Source organism: Phyllostomus hastatus, unplaced genomic scaffold (genome assembly GCF_019186645.2).
Source record: "Phyllostomus hastatus isolate PE091 unplaced genomic scaffold, TTU_PhHast_1.1 phas_contig_210, whole genome shotgun sequence".
In the NCBI taxonomy this organism is placed as follows: Eukaryota; Metazoa; Chordata; class Mammalia; order Chiroptera; family Phyllostomidae; genus Phyllostomus; species Phyllostomus hastatus.
This window is the reverse complement of record NW_025333737.1, coordinates 26,176,680-26,203,780: the sequence shown is the minus strand read 5'-3', so window position 1 is coordinate 26,203,780 and position 27,101 is coordinate 26,176,680. Positions and strand designations below refer to the sequence as shown.

Here is a 27,101-nt window from a genome sequence, read left to right as displayed (position 1 = left end):
ACTTGTGTGCTAACTTACACAAAAGTTTGAGAATTTCAGTTTTCTGTTCAAAATATGCTTTAATTTTAGCTTTGAATTTCCTTTATTCCTTTTATAAGTGTCATCAGTTCGGAGATGCAGAAAAGCTGCTAGGTGCTTTAGAACAGGTTTTGCAGTCCAAAAGAATTGTAAAAGTTGTATTATTGCATAAGTCTTTATGAATCTATTATGATTTTGCTTCAGGGTAATCAGGAAGAAAAAAGATTCCTAAAGAAAGGAAATGTTTGTATATTGTTATACCTTTAATAATAGAATATTAGTTTTATGTTGGCTTAGAGTAAGGGAAGAGAGGATGCAACTCTTATTTATAAAGCACTAGATCTGTGTACCAGGCATCATGTTAAATCCTTTACATGTATTATCTCACTCCTCACAACAAACTGAAGAATGTTCTTCTAGTGTTTTCCCTTTTTTAAGGATGAGGGAGCAGGCTTAGAGAGATTAAGCTTGCCTGAGTTGCCACAGCTAGTTGGTGTGGTAGAGTGGAGTTGAATCTTTTTCAGTCTTGATTCTAGAACCTAAACTACTAATTCTTCATGACATTTCATCTCTTTGCCTGATCTAGGCTCTGCTGCTAAGTTTTATTTACTAAAGTAGTTCTTTTAAGGATTTGTTGGATTTTGTGAAATAGGAAGAAGGAGAGCCTATATGCTAATAAATCATATGGATAGGAAATACAACAGAGTTCCTTCTTTTTTCTTTAATTATTGTATTATCTTTTCAGATTCCAGCCCTGTTCGAAATTTGCAGTCTTTTGGCGCCGAGGAGCCTGTTTATTCTACCAGGAGAGTGACCCGTAGTCAGCAGCAGCCGACCCCGGTGACTCCGAAAAAGTACCCCCTTCGGCAGACACGTTCTTCTGGCTCAGAGACTGAGCAAGTGATTGACTTTTCAGATAGAGGTGAGTGGGCGTGGGAAAATTTGGACCCAATATACGGAGGATGTGGTCAATTTCTTCATAAGGAAGGCTTAGGCCACTGCAGGTAGATGCCCGATACTGACAAAATTTCAGCTAGGTGCATGCCGTTTGCCCGATTGCTTTCTGATGTCATGCTTAGGACAGTTTGCTACTGGAGTGTTCGTGAGATTCCAAAGATCTGGATCTATTAGATTGGATCTGCAGCAGGCAGAAGGGACTGGGCACCTCTTACCTACAGATGAAGAAAGCATGGACCAGATTTTCTTTAAAAGAATTAATTTTTAATTTTATTTTTCAGTTACACTTGACATTTGATAAGATTTTTATTAATAAGTTTCAGGCATACAGCATAGTGGCTAGACAGTTATATAATTTACAGGGTGATTCTCCTGATAATTCTAGTACCCCCCTGGTACCATACATAGTTATTAAAATGTCATTGGCTATATTCCCTGTGCTGTACTCTACATCCCCATGACTGTTTCGTAACTACCAATCTGTACTTCTCAAGCTCATCACCTTTTCCACCCAGCTCCCCAGTGCCCCTTCCATCTGGTAACCTTCAGTTTGTTCTCTGTATCTAGGAGTCTGTTTCTGTTTATTTTGTTATTTAGAATCCACATATAAGTGAAATCATATGGTCCATCCATGTTGATGGATCAGATTTTCTTACAGCCACGCTTGTCAGTCCAGTTATCTCTGAATTTCTGAGAAGAGGTGTCCTTCAGTAATGGGGGTGGCAAGCTGTTGAGGTTGTGATTCACCAGCCCTAATCAGAGGCCTGAGAGCAGAGGTTACAGACTGGTGAGCTTCTAACCCGCCAGCATGGTTGGTTGGTTTGCTTGCACAGTATTTACTTTAAAAAAAAAGTTGCCAATATTTGAAAATACAGAAATTTTATATGACAACCCGAGTTACTAGTTTCTTTTACAAAACAGAAAGCTCTAGGCACCTCAGATGGCCATTCACCCCAGGAATAGCTGGTAGTTGTCCCTCTAGATGGACGATTATCTCTCTGTTTGGCCTTGCTCAGCCCCTGCAGGCGTTTGGTATGCAAGCCCTTATTTTGAGTCTGGAGTTGTTAGGTTACCAACTCAAGAGTCAGGTCTGTTCACACTTTCACACCAGGTCTGTTTAGTGTTACCCAGAAAGACAAACATTTTTCTTTGTCTTCCATCCTGTGTATCTCCTGGAGATAGAGTGGTGTGGTAATGTTTTTAAAAATTTATTTCCATCCACTTTTGATTGGCCATGATTGGGGGCTTAGGAGGAACACAGATAAGTGAAAGTATTAGGTAACCCACAAATTCAATTTTAGTCAGAATTTAAAGTTGCCCAAAAAGAAGTGTTCTTTTTTCTTCATTTTCCAGTTAGCCTTTGTAAGAGAGAAATGGCTCAAAGTTACTGGTCAAAACGTAGAGGATTTGGAAAGCCCGTAAACTCTGCTGAATAGTAAACTGCTGACTAAACACTATTCACAAGTTTTATGAATTGTTTTTACTTTAGAAACTAAAAATACAGCTGATCATGATGAGTCTCCACCTCGAACTCCAACTGGAAATGCACCTTCTTCTGAGTCTGACATAGACATCTCCAGCCCCAACGTGTCTCATGACGAGAGCATCGCCAAGGACATGTCCCTGAAGGACTCAGGCAGTGACCTCTCTCATCGCCCGAAGCGCCGTCGCTTCCATGAAAGCTACAATTTTAATATGAAGTGTCCTACACCAGGCTGTAACTCTCTGGGTAAGTTCCCAGCACCCTATGTTCTGCGGCTCTCTCTCCTTGGGGATTTAGGATCACCCAGAAATGTTTAGTGCTCTGCTGCGATCGAGTTTCTTAGGTCATTCAGTGACCACGTGCTTAGAGGAACAGTGCATTAGTTGCCCACGTAAATAAAAGCATTTCTGCTTCGTGGCCTATTGTCCATAATAAAAGATCTGGAAATTAACTGTGATGCTTCATTCCGTTTATTGAGAACTTTCTCCCAGTGAAAAATTCTCTCCCTTTTCTAGTAAAAATTAAATGGAAGACCAGTTATCTCTCAATATTTCATTGTTTCGTAAGTAGTACAAGCTTAATGAGGGTTAATAGAGTATAAGCTAGTACAGAATAGTCGTTGTGGCCATGGCTGTTAAGGAAGTGAGAAAAGCAGATTATATACTTATCAAGAGACAATGAAACTTCAAGACTACAGATGAGACCTCCGCCTTTTGTGACTTCAGTAGTTTTAGGTCTTGTTGCTTTGTGTATTTAGTAAGTGTAAACTAGATAAACATTTCTTCTCAGATAAATGAGTATCTTACTGTTCTGACAAACTGTGAACCCTTGCTGAGGGATTCTAGTCATGGCTTAAACCTTATTTGTGCTCCCTGGGTGAGCTTAGGTGCAAACGTTGGGCTTAAGCTTTTGTCTGGAGTTGGAAGGTGCTGATGGGAGACAAGGGAGGGGCCTTTCCCTGCTGGGTCCACATCTCAAATTTAGCCTTTGAATGCGGCCAGCAGGTTCAGAAAAAAAGGTAGAACAGAGTAAGTTGCTGCTTTGCAGTCTACCGTACATTTTCCCTAGTATTTTATTTATTTGGATCCTTCCCAGATCTTAGCAGCAGTTTCTAAAAAAATTCAACCCATCCAAATGTATAAAAAAACAGCTAAAGTTCCTCTGAATGCCATAATAGTTGTCCAAGATAACTGTTTCAGGCCCAAGTCAATTTCCTTGGGATAAATAATGAACAATTAAGATTAGGTGACATCATGTAAAGCCTAGTACAAGCAAGAGATAGCTAATGTGCTTTAAGAGGATAAGGGGATCTACTTGCTGCTGCACAGGAAGAGAGGGAACTTTCCTTAGTTCTGCGCGTCACTGTCCATGCATCCCTGAATTGTTACTTTTATTTTATGTACTGTGTTTAACTAGTCATTCAGTAAATACTTATGGAATATATATCGGGCATACAAGTGAAGGAGAACTTTTATGCACTTCAAGCCTTTCTGCAGGGTTTTAACTTTTCACAAGCACATAATACTTTTTACCAAAATGTTTTTTTTTTTTTTATGTTAATGCCTAAGATAAGTAGTGGAACACGATTAATAATAGTTTTGGAAGCTCAGGTTCATACTTTTCAAACTGTGTCAGTACATTAAAACCAAAAGTCAAAGTAAACTTTCCTCGAATGCAATAGATTTATATTTACCTTCTGGTCTGCTACATTAAGGGGCTAAGTCCTGGCATAACCGACACCTTCTGACCTCATCCCTCCCTTTACATTCTGGTCGCTGTCTGCCCCACGCACGTTGGCCCAGAATGTGCCTCTCTGCTTAAGCATTCTCCTGCTCCCGGCCCCTCTGCGCCTGCTCTTCCCTCTAAGCTTAGTGCTTGCTCCCCAGATACTCATACGGCTCTTTCTCAATTCTTTCTGCTCATATGTCATTTTATCGGCGTGGCTTTCCCTAACCTGCCGTGTGTGCGCGCACACAAACATCATCCTTCCCTCTCTGCCTGTCATACTTATTTTCCTTCGTGGCACATATTTCTAGTTGAATACACCTGTCTGGTTTGTTTTCCTTGGTTAGTTATCTCCAGAAGGGTTGAGATTTTTGACACGTTCCCAATTACATCACCAGAACTTAAAAAAAGTGTCTGCCACTTGGGAAATATTCAGTAAGACCCTGGTTGGGTGGCTCAGTTGGTTGGAGCATTGCCCCTTCTACCAAAAGATTGCAAGTTCGATCCCCGCCCAGTCAGGGTACATACACGAGGCAACTGATCACTGTTTCTCTCTCACATGGGTTTCTTACAGTTACTCTCTCCCCCTTCCTCTCTCTCTAAAACCAGTAAGCATATCTTTGGGCGAGCATTAAAAAAATATACTTGTATGTGTACATATTTCTTGTTAGTATTCATAGAAAATACACAATGATTGGTTTGACGTCTTGGATATTTACATTATTAGCACTTAGAGAATACAAAGAATTCAATTGTATTGTTAGTTCATAAATTAAATTGTCCTATGTTGATTGACATTTAGATTATTTCTCATTTTTACCTATTTTGAACAATAGGGTAATGGATAGTTTTGTATGTATGTATTTTGGCGTCTTTCTAGAAAATCTGTTGGATAAATTCATAGCTGTGGAATTTCTAGATGAGCTATTGTCTTAAAATTTTTAATATGAACACATTAAATTGGTTTTAGTTGACATGATAAAATAAGACATGACTCGGATAATTTACTCAGCAGATATAAATGTATAATATCTAAAAATACAGGCTTGCTGTAGCAGTGACACTTTGCATTTTACATATAGTGTTTGACCACTGAGGGTAGTTTTTTGTGCCCAAGATAAATTACGTGGATTTCTAAAATTGTATTTTTAATAATACAATTCTAGAGAAATGGCAGCCTGTACATCATATAGTAACTCCCCTCTCCTCCAGAACTTGGAGCATGTTTGCCCTTTAAAGCTTATTCTGTAAGTCATGTTGTATGATTTTTTAAATCCCAGTGTCTCCTTTACTCAAAATTAAATGTCTTTTTTTATGAAAGAAAAATAAAGATATTTGCAGACTTGCAGTTTTTAGCTTAGCCAGTTTGCCTTTTTACCCCTCTAGCATCATCGCACCGCCCCTCTCGGTCTCAGCCGTTCTGCACACCTTCTGGGTGTTGAGGAGACGCTTAAAAAGGAAATGATGTTTCACCGTCCTCATAAGAGGGCCTTGTGCAAACCGCCTGTTTAAAAGTTTGGTTATGGAAGAAGCCTGAATCTTTAAACAAAACCAGCCTCCCCCCTCCAAAAAAATGAATATATTTAATTTGGTCCAAAGTTACCAAAATGTGTTTACTTATATGATAGAGAAGACTGTTTCGTTCTCCACTTTTCATAAGCTTCTGTTGATTATTAAAGAAGTTCATTAGGTAGATAGAATTGCAAAACAGAAAGTACACATGTTACACATATGACTTGATCCATTTAGCATAAGAAAGTTAAATTTTACCAAAAGAGAATATTCCTGCTTGTGATTTTGTGCCTTTATCGTAATATGGCTTTATGACATTTTAGAATTTGAGAAATCCATATCAGAATAGAAGGAACTGAACATACACAAGTATGTGCAAGGTCGGCCCGATCCAACCTGTGGAAGAAAAGAATTTATTGTGGGTGCAACTTATGGCCCTTAACAGCAGTTACCTTTGATGGATTCAGTCTGTCTGATTCAGTGTCTTTGACCAGACATGTATTTGGTAAAAATGATACAGCAAAAAAGAAAGAAAGAAAGAAAGACCACCCTGGCTGGTGTGACTCAGTGGATTGAGCACGGACTGCAAACCAAAAGGGTCACCAGTTTGATTCCCAGTCATGGCACATGCCTGGGTTGCAGGCCAGGTCTCCAGTGGGGAGTATGTGAGAGGCAGCCAAACATTGATGTTTCTCTCCCTCTCTTTCTCCCTCCCTTACCCTCTCTAAAAAAATAAATAAAATCTTAAAAAAGAAAAAGAAAAACCAGCTTTTTTGTTTTTGTTTTTGGAGAAAAATAGCACTTTCAAAGTTTAAATCTTCTATCTTGAGATTGTTTTCCCTTCCTTTAACAGGACATCTTACAGGAAAACATGAGAGACATTTCTCCATCTCAGGATGCCCACTCTATCACAACCTCTCAGCTGATGAATGCAAGGTAATTGTGTTCTCTTTTATTCAGCTTGTACCTATCGAGTACTTACCATTTGCCAGGCACTTTGCTAAATGATAGGCCTCCAGTGAGGACCATAGGCAAGGTTCTTGCTCTTAGATTCCAGAGGGCGCCCTGGTTGGTGTGACTCAGTGGATTGAGCACTGGCCTGCAAACACAAAGGTCACTGGTTCGATTCCCAGTCAGGGCACATGCCTGAGTTGTGGGCCAGCTTCCCAGTTGGGAGTGTGTGAGAGGCAACTGATCAATGTATCTCTCATACATCAGTGTTTCTCTCCTTCCCTCTCTCCCTCCTTTCTCCTCTCTCTTTTTAAAAAATTCTAGTGGGGGAAACAAAAAACAACTGTTTTTAAAAACAATGGTTAGATAAAAGAATCAACTATAGTACATAATGAGTGCTTTGAAAGAAATTAACAAGGAGGTTATCCACGGAATATTTGGGACATCACCTTATAGTGCATTACTTTTCATTGAAAGTTAAAAGACTGGTAGAGACCTTTTTCACTGAGGACTCATTTGCATAAATACATGGTGTCAATATTTATGCATTAGGTAGGTTCTCTTCTTATAAATCTATGAAAACATTTTGCTTTTAAAAAGTTTTTCAGCCCTGGCCAGTGGCTCCATTTGTTGGAACATTGTGCTGTAAACCGAAAGGTCACGGGTTTGTGTGCCAGTCAGGGCGCGAGCCTAGGTGGTGGGTGCAGTCCCACTGTCGGGGCGTGTATGAGAGGTGACCAGTCAGTGTTTCTCTCTCATGTCAGTGTTTCTTTCCCTCTCTCTCGCTCTGCTTTCCCTTCTCTCCGAAATCAATAAGCATATCCTTGGGTTAGGGTTAAAAAAAACCTTTTTCATAATTCTTTGTCTCTTTCTGCAGAGTATTCTTCCTTTTTGTTACTCTCAATCACACCTACTCTTGGCTAATTCTTGTTGTAAATTCTTGAAATATATAGTCTTAAATAACCTTTGTGATTTTAGAATAATGGATTTAGGAGTGGAACCTAAGATCCTATTTTATATGTTTCTGTGTGGGTTGCTGCCACCGAGGATGGAGCTGGAAAACTTTGGGGAAACAAGAGTTGAAAATGTTGTTAATTACCGTAAATGGATTGCTCAGGTAGTATTTATACAGGTTATCCAAGCTGGTTAAGGCAAAGCATTAATTGTTTTTGTGCTTGTTACTTTGTTAGTAAATCCAGGGTCAAAGGTTGATTCTTATCTGGGGCAGTTTCATCCTGAAAAAAATTAGATTCCCCAGCTGATATTACCTTTCCCCGATTCAGACATTTGTTCTCTCATTTATAAGCCCAGCATAGGATGGAAAGTTTCTTTATGTGTTCAGTCTTTCAGCAAAGTGGTATGCTGTCAGTGCTTATATGGATTTTAAGGTTGAGGACACTTTCATTTTCTTCATTCCAAACCTCTTCTATAAGCAAGGCAGTGTCTTCTGCTCTGTGTAAGAGTAAGTGGTAGGGCTTCCTGTTATTCTTCCTATGACCTTCCTGTTCGCCCAAGACCAGGTCAGACAGGAGCAGCTCTGCTGACGTCTGCACCAGAGCGGAGAAGCTACTGTGTGCTCCTTTCTCTGAAAGTAGCTGTGATGCCTGGTTTTTGAGAGTGGTCTCCTGTCTCTTATTTCTGAATAGAACGGTCTGATACTGTCACTGGTTTTACATAAAACTCTTGCTGAGGTATAACTTCAACTTGTTGGCCTGTAGCAATAGGAGCATGTTACCTTAAGAAATTTATTTTTTGAAAATAAAAATAAAAAGTATCAGTTGTGGAAGAAAATTCTGAAAAAAAGGAAAGCATTACTGATTTTTTCTTCTTTTGTGCTTTTCTTTTCAAGGGGAGTCAGGCTCAGTCAGCATAATCCATCTTTACCACTGGAACGTGTGTTTGGAGAATCAGGAGAATTTCTGGGGGATACATATTTTTACTATATTTAGAGTCCCAAATGGAGAGATTAGACTAATTCCTCACATTTATTAAAAGCTCTAGCATTTTTTAAGCCCTTGCATATACGTGGTTACTCCGAGCTTCCTGGCGAACGACGGCCGTCAGTGACGCAGCCATGTTTGTTCAGTCCTAGGTTTCTGTGACTGCAGGCGCCAGACAGTGCTGGCGTCCAAGGGTTCTGCGAAGGGGAGAAGAGGCTGTGCATTCAAAGGAGTGTGCGTTCTCATGGCGGGAGGCAAAGTCAACACATACATTAATAAGTAATAAGAATGTCATGCAGTGGGAAATGTAAGAAACACAAAGACTAAAGTGGCAGCTTTGGGGTGTTGGGGGGTATGGCTCCACTTTTGCTTGGGCTGTTAGGAAGGCCTGTTGGAGGTGTTGATATTTGACCTGAGCCATGGCGGACAACAAAGAGGCAGTTGTGTCAAGATCTAGGGGGAGAGATCTGACTAGAAGGATGAACAAGCTCAGAGGCTGTGAGAGGTGGCAAACTGTTGGGTTTGAGGGGCCAAAACTTGGCCAGTGTGGCCGGACCATGATGGGGAACGAGGAAGCTGGACCCAGATCATAAAGGACCTGTGGGTCCTGGCACAAGGAGTGTGTTTGTGTTCTGATGGCTGTGGGAAGCATCTGGAGTGTGATGTAATGTCGTAAACCCCTTTCAAAAATCACAGCTTGCTGGTGTGCGGAGAATGGACTGGAAAGGGAAGAGCTGACTCAGGGTAGTCTAGTGGGAAGGTTGCTCTGAAGTTCAGCAGCGGATGGTGACCGGGCTTGTGTGGTATCAGTGGGGATAGTAAGAACTAGTAGGAACTGGTTGCACTCAGGATATATTTTGGAGGGGAGCAGCCTAATAGACTTGCTGGTGGATTTGATGTGAGGTGTAGGAGAAAAAGAATCAGGTACAACATTCAGGTTTTTGACCTGACCACTTGTGTAGAGAGAGTTGCTCTTTATTGGTGTAGGAAGATCTGGGGTGGAGCGGCGCTGTGGGGGAATGTCAGCCTTCTGTTTTGACCGTGCTGAGTTTGAGGGTCGAAGTTGTCGAGACTGTTGTGTATGAGCCCTTCCTTTCCCGAAGATGAAACTGAAATTGTTGGAGAGCTAATGCGATTTGTGTTAACTACGGAGTTGTTTCCCTACAGACTTGACTGCAGATATCTAACGTTTTCTTTGCACTTCACTCTGTTCTTTGGACTTCCTCTGTTCTTGTTTCTTTTTCATTGTGCAGTAGAAAGAGTCCAGGTCCGAGTTTTCAGTTAAACTTTAAATTCTTAGCTTTACCACCAAGATTTAGCTGTAATTGTTTGACTTCTCTGATTCTCAGTTGGTGGCTAGGAAAACAGATTGTGAAGCTTGCCTTACCTGTATCTTACAGATTTTGTGAGAAGTAATGTGAAGACCCTTTGGGAGTAAAAGTGCCACATAAATTCAGGGGATTCGTTCTTGTATTCTTATGCACAAAGCGAACATAGTTGTAGAGGCAGGAGGATTTATTGACGTTGTTGATGGTTGCAGGTGAGAGCACAGAGCCGGGATAAGCAGATAGAAGAAAGGATGCTGTCCCACAGGCAAGATGACAACAACAGGCATGCAACCAGGCATCAGGTACGGCCCTTGTGAAAGCCCTGGCCACTCACAGTTTTGAGAGCCGAGTCTTGGGTATCCTCTGCCCGTGACTGTCTGTAGGTGTATCCCTTGCCTCTTGTTTTCCATGGTATGTCTGAGTAACCGGTCTTTAGTCAAATCAGAATCACATTTGATTTTCAAATAGGAAATGTTCATGAAACAAACACTTCTGCGTCGTAAATGAAGGGATCATGCAATTTATAATAATGGTAATGATAATATTCCTATAAAAGATAATCCTGATTATTTGAAAGATTATACCCGCTGCTCTATTTCCTCATTTTGCATCTACTTTTTAAGCCATTGTAATTTATCTTCAAACCCTTCCTCTCTGCTGGCACGTTTCCAAGATCACCAGTGACTTTTCCTAATATGTGACATTTGTTGATGATGTCCTTTTTTCTTCTACTTCTCTCTTCCCTTGGATTCCAAAATGCTCTTTACCCTACTTCTTCCACCTCTCTGAACATAAATTTCTTGTTTCTCCCTGAATGCCTTTGGTCTCTACTCTTGCTGTGTTTCTGCTCCAAACTCTCTACCTATACCAAGAAGAAGATGTATTTTACCTTCAAGGCCTTGTGCAACTCTCAGCTATTATAGAAATTGTTCCCAAAACTTTTCCTACAATTAGTGAATTTCTTCCTCATGCATTTCCACTGCAGTGTTCTCAGAATGTTAGTTTAGCGCTTGTCACATGTTGTATATACATAGCTTATCATGTGATGTCTGTTTCGTGATTAGATTATAGCTGATAGCAGAGGAAGCATGGTGATGAGGGAAAAGTTTGGCTTTGGAGTCAAACAGATCCGAATTTGAATTCTGTGGTTCTTTTACTCCAGCATTGTGGTCTTGGGCAGGTCAGCTAACTGCCTTAAACTTTATTTTCTTGTTAATAAAAAGGAGTGAATAATACCTACCTGGCAGGGTGGTTAGCTAAATCATGCATAATATGATACCTACCCCCAGTGCTTGACAGGTAATAAGCACTCTGTAAGTCGTAGTTACACTTTCCTTCATTGTCTTGGGTTCTATTCTTACTCAGTTTTTAAATTTTTATTCATTTTTGTATCAGTATTTAGAAAACAGTAAGCTTTCAATAAATCATACTGAATTGAAATGATTTTTATTTTAATCCTTTTGCTTTGGTGGAGACTTCCATCCTTAATTTATGTTCGGGTTAATATTAAAATAAATACAATCAGGGTAGTGGTCTAAGTGCCCAGGACATTTGATTTGGAATTTTTAAATTGCTAATAGCTTTCACAGGGCGGTTGTAACACATCTGACACCTCCCACCCTTATTTTTTTGTTATTTTCACTTTGCAACTAATGCACATGAGTTTTCTTGCTAGCTTAGATCAGTTTTCTTCCTTTTTCCTTTTAGGCACCAACAGAGAGGCAGCTGCGATACAAAGAAAAAGTTGCTGAACTCAGGAAGAAAAGAAATTCTGGGCTGAGCAAAGAACAGAAGGAGAAATATATGGTAAGGAAAAGTTAAGTACTTTAATAGCGTGAACTCCTTTTGGTTTCTAAGCTTCTGTTTTTTAGATTTGCTGTTTGGTGTTCTTTGTAAGTAGAAGGACGCTTCTCTGGCAATTAGAGTTTACTATATCCCCCAAACCAGGCTGGTAAGAGTGGAAGCCAGAGGCCTTCCAAAAGCAAAAGACTTTTAGAATTTAGATGGGAAAAAATGTCCAATCTTGTAGTTGTTTGTAAACTTTAGCTTTAAAGGGTTAAATTTACCCATTCAAACAAATGTTACAATATCTGTATAAGGAAAAATATTCAAGTTAAGCTGTAGTCCACTTATTTTGATGGAAAAATAAAATTCCTACATAATAAAAAGTATTCAGGGATATAGTCTATAAATCTTTCTGTGGTATTTTAAACTTTTTGTTCTAGTTTTAAAATTAATGCACATTTGCAATAGAAAATACAGAACAATTAGGTATACAGAAATACACATTAATCTACTGCCTAAAAATAACTTTAGTTAGCATTCTGGGATGTATCCTAGTTTTTTACATAATGCCTTATTTATATCATTTGCTTATTACTATAAGTACAACTTTGAATTCTGTTTTCACTGAATATCTTGAACTAATTTCCTCATTTTGTTAAAAATTCTTCCAAAATTTTTGTATGAATTTAATTTTAAGTAAAGATTGACTTTATTACAAACCCATGAACAAATGCTTACTGTTGAAAATACCAAAAAAATTGGGGAAGAAAAATTCCAGTAAAAATGACCCTCCCAGATGTAGCATAAACAAACCAGTGTCGGGAGTTTGGCACGTGCGCCCTCAGTTTGTTTCTGAGGGTGTTTTCATTGTTCCAGTGGAGCTGGAAGTCCTTGGAGCAGGTTATTAGGGGTGTGGTTTGTGCCTGCTGAGCAGTCAGCATGGCTTCACTGAGACAAAAACATGCCAGACGGTGCGTGTGCTTTTTTTGGTAGTCATCCGTGTCTTGAAAGGGACCTCATGAATGAACGGAGACGGGTCCGTGTGAGGTGAGGGCGGCTGTGGGGTGGACGAGTCGCTGAGCCCCCACGCCAGGCTGTGTTGGGTTTGTAGAGGAAGGGCTCTCTGGTGGTGGACTGTAGGGTGCAAGGTGGTGTTCTTCTTCCTGTCTCGTTAAAAGTGTTTACCTGTAGGTCGGGCAGAGGTGTGAGGATAAGGTACAGATAATACCATTTACCGAGCGCTTGTGCTAGTGCTGTCGTTCTGTTGCTCCTGTTGTCTGTGTAGCAAAGGTGGATGGTGTTTTACCTGTTTTGTAGATGGAAAACAGGCTGAGAGAGGTAATTTGCCCAGAATCATACAAGTAGAAAGAATGAAGTAAAAGCTCCTGAAATTTATCTTACAAACATCTGCTTTCCAGTAGTTTGAGTGGTTATTTGGATCCAATCTTCCTGGTGAAAATGTTGGGTGGTGTATTTTTTGAAGCTGTAAAAAGAAAGTTTACCATTTATAAGAACTTTTAGAGTAAGTAAAACTAATCCGTAGTGATAGAAAAAAAAGTTCCTGAAACTAGAAGAAATAGGTAATACTTAGAACCTAAATCTTACATGACAGAGTCCACATTCAGAAAGATATCCATCAGATGGGCCAAGGTTAACCATAAGAAATTTTACTAGGAGTAAAGGTACTGGCGAATGGTTTCTTCATGTGCTAATGTGTGTGTGAAATCTATAATGTTCTTCCTGGGACGGGCCATTCACTCCACCTGCCTGCCATTATCTTCTACCCTGTGGGTGGGAGGTGGAGTCTGTGATGGAGTGGGAAGGGCTAGAGTCGGAGTAATTTAAAAGGGAAATTTCCTTTGTGGAATTTCTTTCCTGTGGAAGGATACTTGTAGTGAGTGCCATGGTGAGGTTTGTTAGTTACTTAAAACTGGGCTGTGTCTAGGCTTTTAATTTTCTATGGCTGTTCTCTCTTTTGTTCTTGCTTAATATTTAGTAAAATATTTTTCAAAGAATTGAGCCTGTTTTTCATTTGCACTTGGGCTGAGTTCTAAGTGAGAGCATTGCCATGCCTTCAGCGGACGGTGTAATGGTGCAGCAGTTCAAAGGGAAGAGTTTACAAAAGTCTATTTGTCCAACTGCCCCTTCCTACCTGCAGATTTTCCTTTCAGTCTAAAATCTTAGAATCTAGGCTTAAAGATTGTGTGTGTGTGGTGTTGTTTTTAAGCGGGGAAGTTTATCCACCAGTTTCTTCTAGACCTCAGGAATCGGGAAATCTGGAGTGCCTTTGGGTTTGTTACATTTCATTTATTTGTATTGTGCAAATGGACCCATAGCCATCGGATTCTTGGGTGCTTGTTTGAAGGTAAAGAATGAAACTCCCTTTTGGAGAGGTTGTAAGAACATTGGTGTCTTTCGGCATTAACCTGCCTGATCAGCGGTATGTCTGTTCCAAGACACAGTGCCTAGTGTATTGCCTGGCATATAGTAGGCACTAAAAATATAGCTTGGCCCTCTGGTTGGCATCGTTGAAATGAAATAGATGATGTTCTTAGAAGTGGAGAGAATCATGCTCCGGTTATTTTCCTAGGAACACAGACAGACCTACGGGAACACTCGGGAACCTCTTTTGGAAAACCTGACTAGCGAGTATGACTTGGATCTTTTCCGAAGAGCACAAGCCCGGGCTTCGGAGGATTTGGTGAGTATCAAAGCCTGCAGCCGAGGACCACTGTGACGGGCACTGAGAACTGCCCGGGGAAAATGCTGAGCAGTCAGTTTGATGGGAATTAAAGGTACCTTGCTGCCTGACTCTCCCCTTCCCCCAGCCGCCTTAATTGAGACTGTCTCCCTTCCCATTCATATTTAAAATTAATTACCCCTCCTCCTTTCCCTCAACCCTTAGAATTTTTTCCCTCCATCTCAATTCCTGGAAGGACCTGTTTGGGGATGGGTAGCCAAATAAAACGATAGGTGCCCCTTGGTGTCAGTTGAGTCATTTGCAATTCTGAGAACCTGTAGTCTGGGAGATACCCCCTGTTGTTCTCTTAACCCAAACAGGAACCCCGCTTTGCAGGGCTGCCTCAGCCCTCCCGTGCAGCTATGAAAGCATTAAAAAAATAGCGAGTAGGAGTGATGGGAAAGGCTCTTGTCAGATACTTTAGAATGAATGTTTCACACATCCATGTGTTACATATTAAGTTGATTTTCTCTTCTGATTTTTATTTACAGTTCATTAACGTTTAGTTTTGATACTCCAGGCAGAATTTTTTTCAACAAGTGTACTTAATGAGAACTGTGATTGATTAAATGTGCTCAGGGAATCTCTGTAAAGTGAATCTCTCTTTTTAAATTGTATTGAATACTTACTTCATTTAAAAATCTCCGAATAGGCTTGTTGAAAGTTTTGTAGGCACCAGGGCTTGCTCGCTGTCTTGGCTGGGATGGGCTGGTACTGCTGGTTTTCTCTCTACCCGGGAACCAGAACGTCTCCTAGGCTAACCTTCCTCAGTGATCCACCTGGTTGTGCCTAGAAATGATTTCTAAAGGACCTAAGTTGAGAGGGTGGGTCAGTGTCATGCAGGCCCGCACAGCTTTGTAAAACATTCTGGAGACGTGTAAAGCACATTCTAGATCATCTTTTCTGTTTAGTTTTAGAATGTTTTGTAAAACTAGGTATTTATATTTGCAGTAGATTGTGTTTTATAATTCAGTGTGGTTCAGGCTGACAAAAACACAATTTATCCAGCGACTGGCGAAGTTAAAGAGATGAGAGCCTGGGCATGGAAGGTAGCAGGGAACAGCCTTTCCTTACTGAGGCCTGTACTGGGCCTCCCTGGTTGTCCCCATCCATGCCGCCCTCTTCGATTTCTCGGGAGTTTAGAAGCCAAACGTGCTTTGTTCTCCCCATAGCCTAGCATGGTGACCCACACACAAGCTTCCAAAAAAAGAAAACAAAGACGATTATAGTTCGTACTTGAACGACATGGGTTTGAACTGCACAGGTTTATTTAAATGTGGATGCTTTTCAGTAAATACTGCAAGTGTATTTTTTCTTTTCTCTAGCTTGTGTTATTGTAACGCTATAGTGTATAACATACAAAACGTGTTAATCGACTGTTTAGGTTATCCATAGGTACCCATAAGGCTTCCAGCCAACAATAGGGTATTTGTATTTTACGTTTTGGCAGAGTCAAAAGTTACGTGCTGATTTTCAGCTGCACGGGGGGGCGGGGCTTTTCCCTCTAACTCACCGTGTTGTTCCAGTGTGCACTGCCATCTGATTCTCCTTTGACTTTTGATTTCTTCTCTACAATAGGAGAAGTTAAGGCTACAAGGCCAAATCACAGAGGGGAGCAATATGATTAAAACAATTGCTTTTGGTCGCTATGAGCTTGACACCTGGTACCATTCTCCCTATCCTGAAGAATACGCGCGACTGGGACGTCTCTATATGTGTGAATTCTGTTTAAAATACATGAAGAGCCAAACGATACTCCGCCGACACATGGTGAGTTGTCTGGGGTTCCATGACCGTGGTTGTAGTAGGCTATGGGGTCTCTAACTGTTGGCATCAGTCTGGGTAACATTTATCCAAGCATCTCTCAGCGGTCCACAATAATGGGATGAAGGCACAGGGAACTGAAAGCCACATTTCAGGGTGATGCAGCCTGTGGTGTGGCTGGTGCTGCTGGGTGGCACCTCCAGCAGCTGATGGCCCTGAACCACGTCCTGTCCTACATCTCCCTGTCTTTTTTCTTGCTGCCTGCTCTTTTCTGTTTCTTCCTATGGACATGAATGATCTCTGCCCTTAGTTGTTTTGTGTCCCAGAATAGACAAAAATAACTGGTGGCTTCTCAGGTTCAGTCCTTTTTGGTTTTATTGTTGACCAATAGGCTTACTAGATGTTTTGTACCTTTAAGCTATCTTTCTTTCCCTAGTTGTACAATGGAAAGTCTTAAAGGGACTTTCTGCCATGGATTAGGGGTGGGGAAATAGTACGGGACAGAGATGAGTCTTTCCGGAGGGAGACCTTTCTTTTTTGTGTCTGTCGTCATAATCTGGCTGTAAGGCTTTTTAGGGGCCTGTTCTCCTTCCGTCTTTACTTCCCGGGATTTCTGTGTTCTGAGCCTCTGTAGTGTAGGCTTCCCGTGGTTTCTGTTTTACACTCCTTCCCCCCAGTTTGGTGATTCTGCTTTTGTGGGTGCCCAGCTCAGGAGCGCACGGTCTGCGGCGCCGTGGCCCAAACCCGCTCCTGTGAACGAAGCCCTTCAGGCTGTGGTGCACTTGATCTGTGGTGAGGGCAGAGCGCCGGCGGGGAGGTGGCGGCAGAGACCGCTGGGGCGCGGGGGCGCAGGCTGGGGATGTGAAGGACCGGGCTCCGTGGCTGCAGACCACGGAGATCCACTAGGTTGCGGTTTTACAAGTGAGGCTAGTGTTTTTATTTTTATGGCTGTGAACTGCTTACCGTTCCTGCCCTGTGTCTTTTTGTTTCTGGTTATTTGGTGGCACTAACCAGGAAGACAGCCCAAGGGGCAGGAAAGAATAGTAGGTAGAGAAGAGAAAGGGTCTGGATAAGTCTGAGGATCAAGTGAACATTCTGAATTTTTGAGGGTCGACTGTATTATATGAGTTAAAAAAAACAAATTTTAGGAAATAAAAACCTATTTTAAATCCATACTTCTGATTCCTGTTGTGTAATTGCTGAAATGGACCTTCTTTGGCCATCTGGCTAATAGTTTTGGCTTGTGTTTCTAAACAAATAATTGTGTTAGTTTGGCTACTGTTGGGAAAAGCCACATGACTAAAGGGCTTCTGACAGGGACAAACGATAGGTGGAACTTTCTTGAAGAAATCCTGGTTGACATTTGGATTTACATGGGACAGATTAGGTCATGACTCTTGAGTTGATCAAAAGGCACAATGAGCCCTGGCTGGTGTGGCTCGGTGAATTGAGTGTCCCTCTGCGAACCAGAGGCTCACCTGTTCAGTTACCGGTCTAGGGCACATGCGCGAGTTGTGGGCCAGGTCCCCAGTGGGGAGTGTGCAAGAGGCAACCACACGCTGATGTTTCTCTCCCTCTCTTTTTCCCTCCCTTCCTCTCTCTAAAAATGAATAAATAAAATCTTTTCTTTTTTAAAAAAGGCACAATCAAATTTAATAGAAAATGCTCTGAATATATACATATGCTTTTGAAATGTATTTACATAAAACCTTTAAAGAACTCACCAAATAGCAGTGATTTTTCAACCAGTGTGTTGCAAGAGTTTTTTAAAACAATGCAGCCCCTGACTATTTAGTCAGGGGCAGTGACTTCTTTTCCCTTAGATCTTCAAATTAAAAAAAACCCACAACAGCCAACACAACAATGGCCATAGAGTGTGAATGCCTTGTCTTGAACCGTAAATATGTAGGTCATATAATAGAGTTGCTCTTATTGGTCATGTCACATAATGTTGCATCTGCTTGGTTGATTTTTGGTACCAAAAATCCTTGTTTAGAAATATAGACACCTGATTTTTTAAAAAGCCACTTTGGTGCAAAAAGGGATAATTACTAGTTTATTTTTGTGTAAATCAATCAAAATTATACCCTTTTTTTTTTGGTCAGATTGGCAAACAATACATTTTTGGTGTGCCACAGAACTTGAGTAATTTATGTGTGCGGTGAGATATGAAAAGTGGTGAAAATCACTCATTTACTGCAATGGCTGACTGGCTGCTTTAAATCTATTAGCACTTGAGAGTAAGGAGAGGGGTATCTTGTGCCCCCTTGTGGCCAAGCGCCCCTGGGACACTGCCCATCCCAGCTTCTGCTCAACCCGGATGCCTTGCCTCTTCCCAACCCGTCCTCCCCCCACAGAAGGACTTGCTCCTATTTTCTTATATAATGAAGGGGAACACTGGGGGCAACCGGAGAAGTTACTGGTGAAGGTGAGAGTAAAGCGCTCCTCTCTTTACTTAGCAACTCTAAGCTGCTTGAAATAAGCTGCTTAAGAATTTCCTGTTGTCACAAGGCATTTTCTAATAAGCAAGGGTATTTTTTTGTTTATCTGGCTTTTACGTAGTAGATGGTTTTAATCTCCTGGATTGAAATGATGCCAGAATATAATCCAGAAGACTTGTTCCAAACTGCTAGAAAATATCATAAATATATTACAGTGATTTAGAAGCCTTAGGTTGTTTTACTTAAAAAAAGAAACCTGTTTTGCTGCTTGTTCTCGAGTGTGCGTCCAACTGCCTGTCATCTCGGCTGACTAAATTTGACCCGCGGTTCTTTCCCCCTTTTGCACAGCCACCTCGTCGGGAAGGCCCGTTCCCCTGATGTGAATTCCATTCTCTTGCAGGCTAAGTGTGTGTGGAAACACCCGCCCGGCGATGAGATCTACCGCAAAGGCTCAATATCCGTGTTTGAAGTGGACGGCAAGAAAAACAAGGTACAAAGCCGGGCCCTAGAACGGAGGGGCGGTGGGTAGTGTTGTACTCGGACAGCTTCAGAAGGAATTTGCTCTGCGTCCATCTCACCTTGTAAAGAATGTAGAGTTCTCCTGTTGGCCAAAACACACAATCTCTGCTTCATTAACAATAATGACATGACCTTTAACTTTAGGCCCTTATCTCGTAAGTTCAGGAATCGCTGGCCTACAGATGAACTCTCTTTTTTTTTTCTGCTTGTAGATCTACTGCCAAAACCTGTGCCTGTTGGCCAAGCTTTTTCTGGACCACAAGACATTGTATTACGACGTGGAGCCCTTCCTGTTCTATGTTATGACAGAAGCGGACAACACTGGCTGTCACCTGATCGGATATTTTTCCAAGGTCAGCAGGATCTGGACGTTAAGAAGCTAATACCAGTCGGAGCAGGGTGCCTGGCACTGGCTCCCGGGGACTCAGAGCACTGGCAGGAAAGTGCAGTGTTCTGGACGACCAGGGCAGCCCTTCCCTTTAAAAAGGGGGAAAAAAAAAAAGGAAAATCCATATCAAAGATTGTTTAATGAAAATGTGCCATTCTTTATTAAAAGCTTCTGGTTTATTCATTTCTGGATTGTGGGTTGGAGCTGCCTATTAATTACTGGCCAGTGCCCTGCCTTCTGACCCGCAAGCCCACGTCTTGTAGTCAGGCCAGCTGCTCTGACCCAGTCCCCTGCTCTGTTATTAGCTCAAAACCAGGAATATTTTCCTTCTGCCTTTTTCTTAAGCCGGGTTCTTTCAATGATAATACCACAGTGCCTTTAAAGACTCGAGGCCAGACTGTGCTGAAGACTTTTTAATGTAACAACCAACTTTATTGAAATATAACTCCTATACTATATAGTTCACTCATTTACATTGAAGTGTGTGGTGGTTTTTGGTACAGTCACAACTGTGCAACTCCTGCTCATCACCACATCGATTTCCGGTACCTCAGTGAGAAGGCCGGTACCTCCAAGCAACACTCGGCTATTTTCACTCGACCTCCTGTCTCTGAATTTGCCTGTACTGGACATTTTGCATGCCTTGGAGCCATATAATAGGTGTTTTTGACCTCCTTTCAGAATGCGGGCTTGCTGTTTCAGATCCCTCCCTTCTTCTGTAGGTAGCCCCCCTTTTGAAAAATTGCTTTTAAAGAGGGCTACTGTAGACTGGCTATGCAATCTAATCATTTTTTCCCTGCTCTGTGACTATAGAGAACCCAGAGTCAGCCCCCCTTGAGATGAGACTGGAGGTCTCAGCTAGGAAACCCTTGGATTAATGGCTTCAGCCATCTTAAAGGGTGTGTCACAGCTGTGAGCTGGACAGCCACTCCCAGGACTGGTTAGCCAGATACTTTGCAAGCAGCCTTAGTTTGTGTCTGTAGGACTGCTGACACCTTTGGTTCTAAACCCGCATGACCTGTTCATCTGTTTGTTCTTGATTTTAGGAGAAGAATTCATTCCTCAACTATAATGTATCCTGTATCCTTACCATGCCTCAGTACATGAGACAGGGCTATGGCAAGATGCTCATTGATTTCAGTAAGTGAAACTGCCCAGCTCCACGTGGCGGGGACCGAGTGAATACTGCTGCCTTTTTGTCCCGTAGTCTCTACAAGTCCTGGCTTTTAGCTGGTGTATATTGATGTAAAGTGAATAAGTGGGCAAAACCTGAACATCATCAATTAGCCTCATACACAGTGACTACTCAGTGAATACAAGGCCTTCAGCCCGGGGCCTGGCAGTAGGCAGTATGGAGGGAGTGCAGTCAGCTTGCTAGGATGGTTCCAGTTTGAGACTTATGACCAGCACGTGTGCGCATAAGGTCTTCCGGTCTCCTGGATATTAAGGACTTCATCTTCATAAGGACTTTTCTGGAGGCAACCGGGATACCTGCTAAGAGGCTTTGAACCCCATTAATTGTGGCTTCTGTATCTGGGAATTTGCCTACTCACTACAATTTTATTTGTAACCTCAAAAGCAGTCCTCTTGGCCCTTGGCTGTCATTCGTGGATATGTGCACAGCAGCAAAAAATAAGTCACACATTTCCAGCAGAGGTCAGACGGGGTGCCTTGTGTCGGCTCTCTTAGTGTAAACAAGTGTTCTTTCCACGGTCCATTAGTGCTGTGTTTTTCATATTTTTGTGCTTTTTGTTGCTGCTTTTAAATGGTCCCTAAGTAGAGTGCTGAAATACTGCCTAGAAAGGCTTTCATGTGCTTTACAGAGAGAAAATATGTGTTAGGCTTTGCTCAGGATAGGTTATTGTGCCGTCGGCTGTGAAACCAATTTTACTATGTGGACAATAAGTATTAAACAAGGTGTTGTTAAACAGAAATACACAAACAAGGTTACACACTGATTGGTTGATGAAAATGTGACCAGGGGCTTGCAGGAGCCCAACTCTGTTTCCCTAGGAGCGATGGTTCATTGTTCACTAAGTCAGTATTTGCAGAGACCTTACAGAACTGGACTGCAGTCAGTAACAACCATCAGCTGTATTGTGTTCACTGTCGCTCGGCATATTTTGGTCAAAATTAGAATTCATAGAGTTCTGAGGGAAGATCATGTATCTTTAATAGGTAGCACCTATTTTATAAACTTGATTTTGTGGAAATTTTAAAACATACAAAAGTAGAGTAATAGTATAATAAAGCTTCCTTAATAGTTACCATTTTATGGCCAATCTTGTTTTACCTATGTTCCCACCCTCAATTATTTTAATATTTCTAAGAGGTCCTAAAACACAGAAAAAGACCAAAAATTGTTCTTAATATCATAAATTACAGTGCTTATATTATCCTGATACTGTGATTTTGTTCTTTAGGAAAAAAATACTACTTTTAGTCAGATTCCTATAGAATTGATGTATTGGGATTGGTAGATTTGGCTTGTAAGACATTTTTAATCTGCAAGTTCCCACTCCGTATCTTTTTTTTCTTTGCTATTTATTTGTTGAAGGAAGCAGCCAGGTTTTCCAGTGGTTTCCCAGCCTGTGAGTTTTACTGACCGTGTCCCCATAGTGCTGGGTGGTGAGTGTTTGGATGTTAGAACGAGAGGCTTCTTCAGATTTGAGTCCCCCAACTGTTTCATAGGTAGTAGCAAGATAATCTGTTCTTTATGTTTTTCCCTTCTGAAAGCAACTTTGTTGAGGTATAATTTACACAGCGTACGCTCATCCATTTCAAATGTGCAATTTGGTGACTGTTTGCACTTACAGAGTTACGCAGTCATCCTCCCAGTCCAGGTTTAGGTTTTCATCTTCCTCTACAAAAAACTCATGCTTACTAGCGATAATTAATTCCCCATTTCCCTCTCCCCCCACTTCTAGGCATCTACTAACCTACTTTTTAAGAAATACTTTAAACTTTTCAATTACAGTTGATATTAGTCTCAGGTGTACAACATTGTTATGAGACATTTACATAACTTAAGAAGTGATCGTCCCAGTAAGTCTGGTACCCATGTGATACCAGACATAGACATAGTATTGCAGTGCTGTTGGCTAATGTACTTCCTGTCTCTGTGAATTTCCCCATTCTGGCCATTTCATGTAAATGGAAGCACATAGCGTGTGCCCTTGTCTGTGTGGCTTCTTTCCCTCGGCATGAGGTTTTCAAGGTCCATCCATGTTGTGGCATGTATGAGTACTTTGTGCAAGACTGTCTTTACAGCATTGAAAGATACAGCATGAATGACTGATGGTGACACATCTCTCTCAGCTCTTCATCTTTAGAGGTTTGTCCTTGAAAATCTTTTTAAGGTAATTGGATTATGGGTCATATTAAGGGAAGGCAGCGTCAGGACTACTAGATCTTCAGAAAAAACTCATCAGGTCCTTTACCAGTTTATCCAAGGATACGACAAGGATGTGTACGATGTGTGAATATCCAAGCAGAAGGGATGCACTGGGCGAGGAGCGAGGGAGGGCAGAGTTTCCACACCCTCCCCAGGCTCACCTTGCTCCTTGTGCCTCCATTTGTTCACCCACCCCGAAGCTGTGATGATCTTTTAAAGTTCAAAACTTGGGAAGTGAAAGCTATATAATGAAGTGGCTTCCCTACCCTGTTCCCAGCACATACCTACAGCTAGTCATTGCTATTCAAGCTTCTGGTGAAGCCTTCCAGAGTTTCTTAATGTCTATGAAAGTAAGTGCAAGTGCACGTCCTCCCCGCTCGCTTACACAAAGACAGCATATTCTACCACAGCTACGTAGTGTTCCACTGAACGAATAAGATGGACTGAACCCTAACTGGTACTGCAAAGTACTGTGCTTTTTATACCTTCTTCCATGTTGGCACATTGTTCTTTTCTAATAGGATGAGATACGGTGTTGCTAAGGGGGGGGGGCGGGGGGACACCAAAAACTGTTTATTCCCTGGCAGGTTATTTGCTTTCCAAAGTGGAAGAGAAAGTTGGCTCCCCGGAACGTCCACTGTCAGACCTGGGGCTCATAAGCTACCGCAGTTACTGGAAGGAAGTGCTGCTGCGGTACCTGCACAATTTCCAAGGCAAAGAGATTTCTATCAAAGGTTGGTTTTTGACTCTAGAATGGTGGTTATCCAAGATGCAAACGCCACTGGATATCTTGACTTTTCCACTTGGCCCCGTTCATGCTTTATAACCTGCGAAGATAATGCCCCGTTCTGTGTTCTGTCTGAATATAACACGAGGCCCACTGAGCCTGGGCCGCTGCAGAGACCCTTACCGGCGCCTGGGCGTTCCAGAGCACTTGGCTTGTGGGACTGGTTATATGATTTGGTTTCTCAAATCTCAGGTTGTGGTAGCATTTTAATTGTTTTTTAAAGATTTTATTTATAGCATTTAAATTCTTAACAAACATTTAGAAATGAAGAAAAACTTGCAGTCTTTCAGCACATACAGAAGCTTCTAAAACATCACTGTGTGTTTATGCAAAGGTAGAAGAATTTAACGATATGTCTTTGACCTTGATTTCTGTAAGGGCTGAGAGTGGTTTCTTGCTGTAACAACTGTCTTCTGCAGTTATTGGGACTGGTTGAAGGAATGCTTTGTGAACTTTTTCTGAGCAGGTTGGGTTGAGTAGCAAGGGCTCCAAGTCTCTGGAGTTCATTTGGACATCCTGTAAGGGGGGGAGCTGGGGGAGGGGGGGCCTGATAAGAGTCTACACTTTTGGCCAGGTTCTCAGTAGCTGTTCTCTTTCAGAAATTAGCCAGGAGACAGCTGTGAATCCTGTGGACATTGTCAGCACTCTGCAGGCCCTGCAGATGCTCAAGTATTGGAAAGGAAAGCACCTAGTTTTAAAGAGACAGGTAAAGTTTTTGTCAGCTACTTGCTCATTGCTGAAGGTCCCTTTAAGCCTAGCAGAGCAAAGAGGGGCCTTAACATTCTAAAGGTAAACCTCCCTTCTTAAAGGAGTCTGGCTACGTGCACCTTCTTATATGGTCTCATTTCTGTAGCGTGCAGTGATGCCCCAACCTTATCCTTATTGGAGCTTTCGGTAAGCTCTGTCTCGTTGGGGTGGTGCACGTTAAGCGGCTCTAGCTGAGCAGGCAGCTGTGTGTTGTACGCATCTGTCGTTCAGAGATCTTCTCAGATTACAGAGAATTGCCCATCTGTAGAGGGGAGTGAACTCTAGGCTGGTGGAAGTGGTTTTAAATTCCTTTAAGAAATGCCATCTCAACTTAAACACATTTAAAGTTTTTTTATAGTTGACTCACACTTATCATTAGGGAAGGTGGATAATGGTTTTCAGGTCTTGCTGAGGGTGCCGTAGAAAGAAATGGATTCGTAAGTCAAAGATCTTTTTTTTTTACACCTTAGCAGAGTATTAAACCTTTGGTGATTCCTTCTTTGCTAACATTCATTTTGGAATTCATCTAGAAAGCCATTTTAGTGGAATGTGTGTAACAGCTTCCCCACTTTCCTCCTCTAGGACCTGATTGACGAGTGGATAGCCAAAGAGGCCAAGAGATCCAACTCCAACAAAACCATGGATCCCAGCTGTTTAAAATGGACCCCTCCCAAGGGCACTTAAAGTGACCTGTTACTCTGAGCCAGCGAACCCCAGCAGTAGGAATCCGTACCCTAGGGATCTGCCTGTCATTTCTGTTGCTCCTGTGATTGGCAAGTACAGTGTCCTTTGGGAAGGCCACCCCCTCAGGACTGTCCTGGCTCCGACCTTCATGCACACTGCAGACGCTGGTTCTGAGGAACTGTTGTTTCGGCCTCAGTGAGGTTGCCCGGATGGGATCTATGTTCGACCGGAGTGCAGGTCCCCCGCAGCACTGGCCCCCGGTGTTCTGTGTGCACCGTACCTGTCCGGTCGCCGCTTCTCTCCTCCTGTCCTCTTGCCCCATGAGGTTGTGTGGTGTCTTCTGAACCCTGTCATAGTGCTTCTGCCGCCTCGTCACCAGACCTCCAAATATAGTTGCCACTACCGGGACCTTTCCAATTATTCCTGACATGTGTTTTTTGGATGGGCAGGGAAGAGGTAACATTTCTGTGTGTGTGTGCACCGGGGCGGGGGCGGGGGGGTCTCTTCCCTTTGGGTCTCATCTCACTTTAAATATTTTCCTCCATTTTAATGGAAAGACCTGTTTTGACCAGTGTCAGGCTGACCAGAGCCACACGTTTCGGAAGTCCCACCCTGGGATCAGTCTCGGTAACGGCACGTCATCTCTCTGAATGAGACAGAGAGAAGTAGGAGGCGGTGATTCTGTATTCTGTGCCGAGTTCACCGGAGGGCAGTGGGCCATGTCCTGGTGGAAGGGAATGAACACTTTTTACCTCACCAGAAAGCGCCCGGTAGTAAATGTCTTCTTCCCACCTTGCTTCCTGCCCCTTTCTGTTTGCAGGTGCCAGATAATTTCAGTTAGTTCTCCCTTTCATGCTGCACGTTAACCGGTTCGTTAACTGCGCAGCCCTTTTCACCAGTACCAGCCTGACCCCGCACACCCGTGCTTCCACGGAAGTTGCACTGATTTCATCCGGCACCCTCGGAGAAGTGGAAGCTGATTGAGAAGTGTCTCAGCCCCTTCTCTTTTCAGCAGTGCCTCGCCCTCCTCCCTCCAGGGCCGACGTGTGTGTGCCCTTCCAAGAGCTCCGCCTCCATCCATTCCCTCTGTGGGGTTTGCCACGGCCCCTGTCCTCTGGTCTCCTGTTTTTGGTATTTCAGTGAAAGAAGAGATGCTCCCTCTGATTTTGCTCCAGCCCTTTATAACCTGCTATCCCGGGGCAGCTTTTGATGTATGACATGTCGCCCTTCCCGACTTGGTCGCCTCCACCACTGCTGTCTTCACGTGGAGCCCTCGCCACAGTCCCGACTCTGGTCATTTGTGCCTTTCTCTCGTCGTCTCTGTACACTACTCACACTCCCGTGGGGTGGGGGAGCTCGTTTTAAGCATGTTCGGTGGCAGCACCCTGCCAGTTTTAGCGTCACTTAAAACTTACCCAAAAGCGACTTCACTGGGGGTTTTCTTAAGGGGTGAAGGCCTTTTACAGAAGCTGACCCTTCCCCACACGTGGTAGAATGTGCTGTTCTGTATCTACTCCTCAATAAAGCATGTTCTCTGCTCAAGTCTGTCTCAGGAGTTCTCGTTTGTTGTGCAAACGGCGCGGCTGACCTGCCTGCTAGTAGGCAGTGCGCTCGGGTTCCTTTCCCCTCGCTGTAAGCTGTCTGCTGAGGGATGCCGTCTGTGGCTGGGAGTTTGTTTCTCGGATGCAGGCCGTCTGTAGAGGGTGTGTTTACTCTGGGTTTGTCTAGGTGGTGGAATACATTCTTCCTCGCTTTGGTTCCACAAGAGCTAGTCAGTATTATTCACTCTTTCATTGAGTTCATTCTCTGATTTCAAGGGCAAAGGAACCAACCAGCAGGAAGTTAGAGTAGGTGGGGTACAATTGATACTTGTGGGAAGGTGAAAACAGGTCTATCCCTTCTTATCTCTGAGCTCAGGAGCCAGTGGCAAGCTGTATC

General features: G+C 42.5%; 1 protein-coding gene across 4 annotated transcripts in view; it reads left to right on the top strand.

The window, feature by feature from the left end:
• The window catches only part of KAT7 (lysine acetyltransferase 7), a 31,846-nt gene extending 5,141 nt beyond the window's left edge, over positions 1-26,705 (top strand). For 2 of the 4 annotated variants that reach the window (XM_045836600.1, XM_045836599.1), the window contains exons 3-15: positions 764-940; positions 2,465-2,704; positions 6,549-6,631; positions 10,127-10,216; positions 11,622-11,720; positions 14,290-14,400; positions 16,018-16,209; positions 19,045-19,134; positions 19,376-19,516; positions 20,598-20,691; positions 23,533-23,679; positions 24,332-24,438; positions 25,062-26,705. In XM_045836600.1, coding sequence (XP_045692556.1) covers positions 764-940; positions 2,465-2,704; positions 6,549-6,631; positions 10,127-10,216; positions 11,622-11,720; positions 14,290-14,400; positions 16,018-16,209; positions 19,045-19,134; positions 19,376-19,516; positions 20,598-20,691; positions 23,533-23,679; positions 24,332-24,438; positions 25,062-25,163 — 1,673 coding nt within the window. In that variant the 3' untranslated portion in view covers positions 25,164-26,705. The remainder of the gene's footprint in view (positions 1-763; positions 941-2,464; positions 2,705-6,548; positions 6,632-10,126; positions 10,217-11,621; positions 11,721-14,289; positions 14,401-16,017; positions 16,210-19,044; positions 19,135-19,375; positions 19,517-20,597; positions 20,692-23,532; positions 23,680-24,331; positions 24,439-25,061) is intronic. The other 2 variants (XM_045836602.1, XM_045836601.1) reach the window with 1 other exon arrangement.
• The last annotated feature ends 396 nt before the right edge of the window (positions 26,706-27,101 follow it).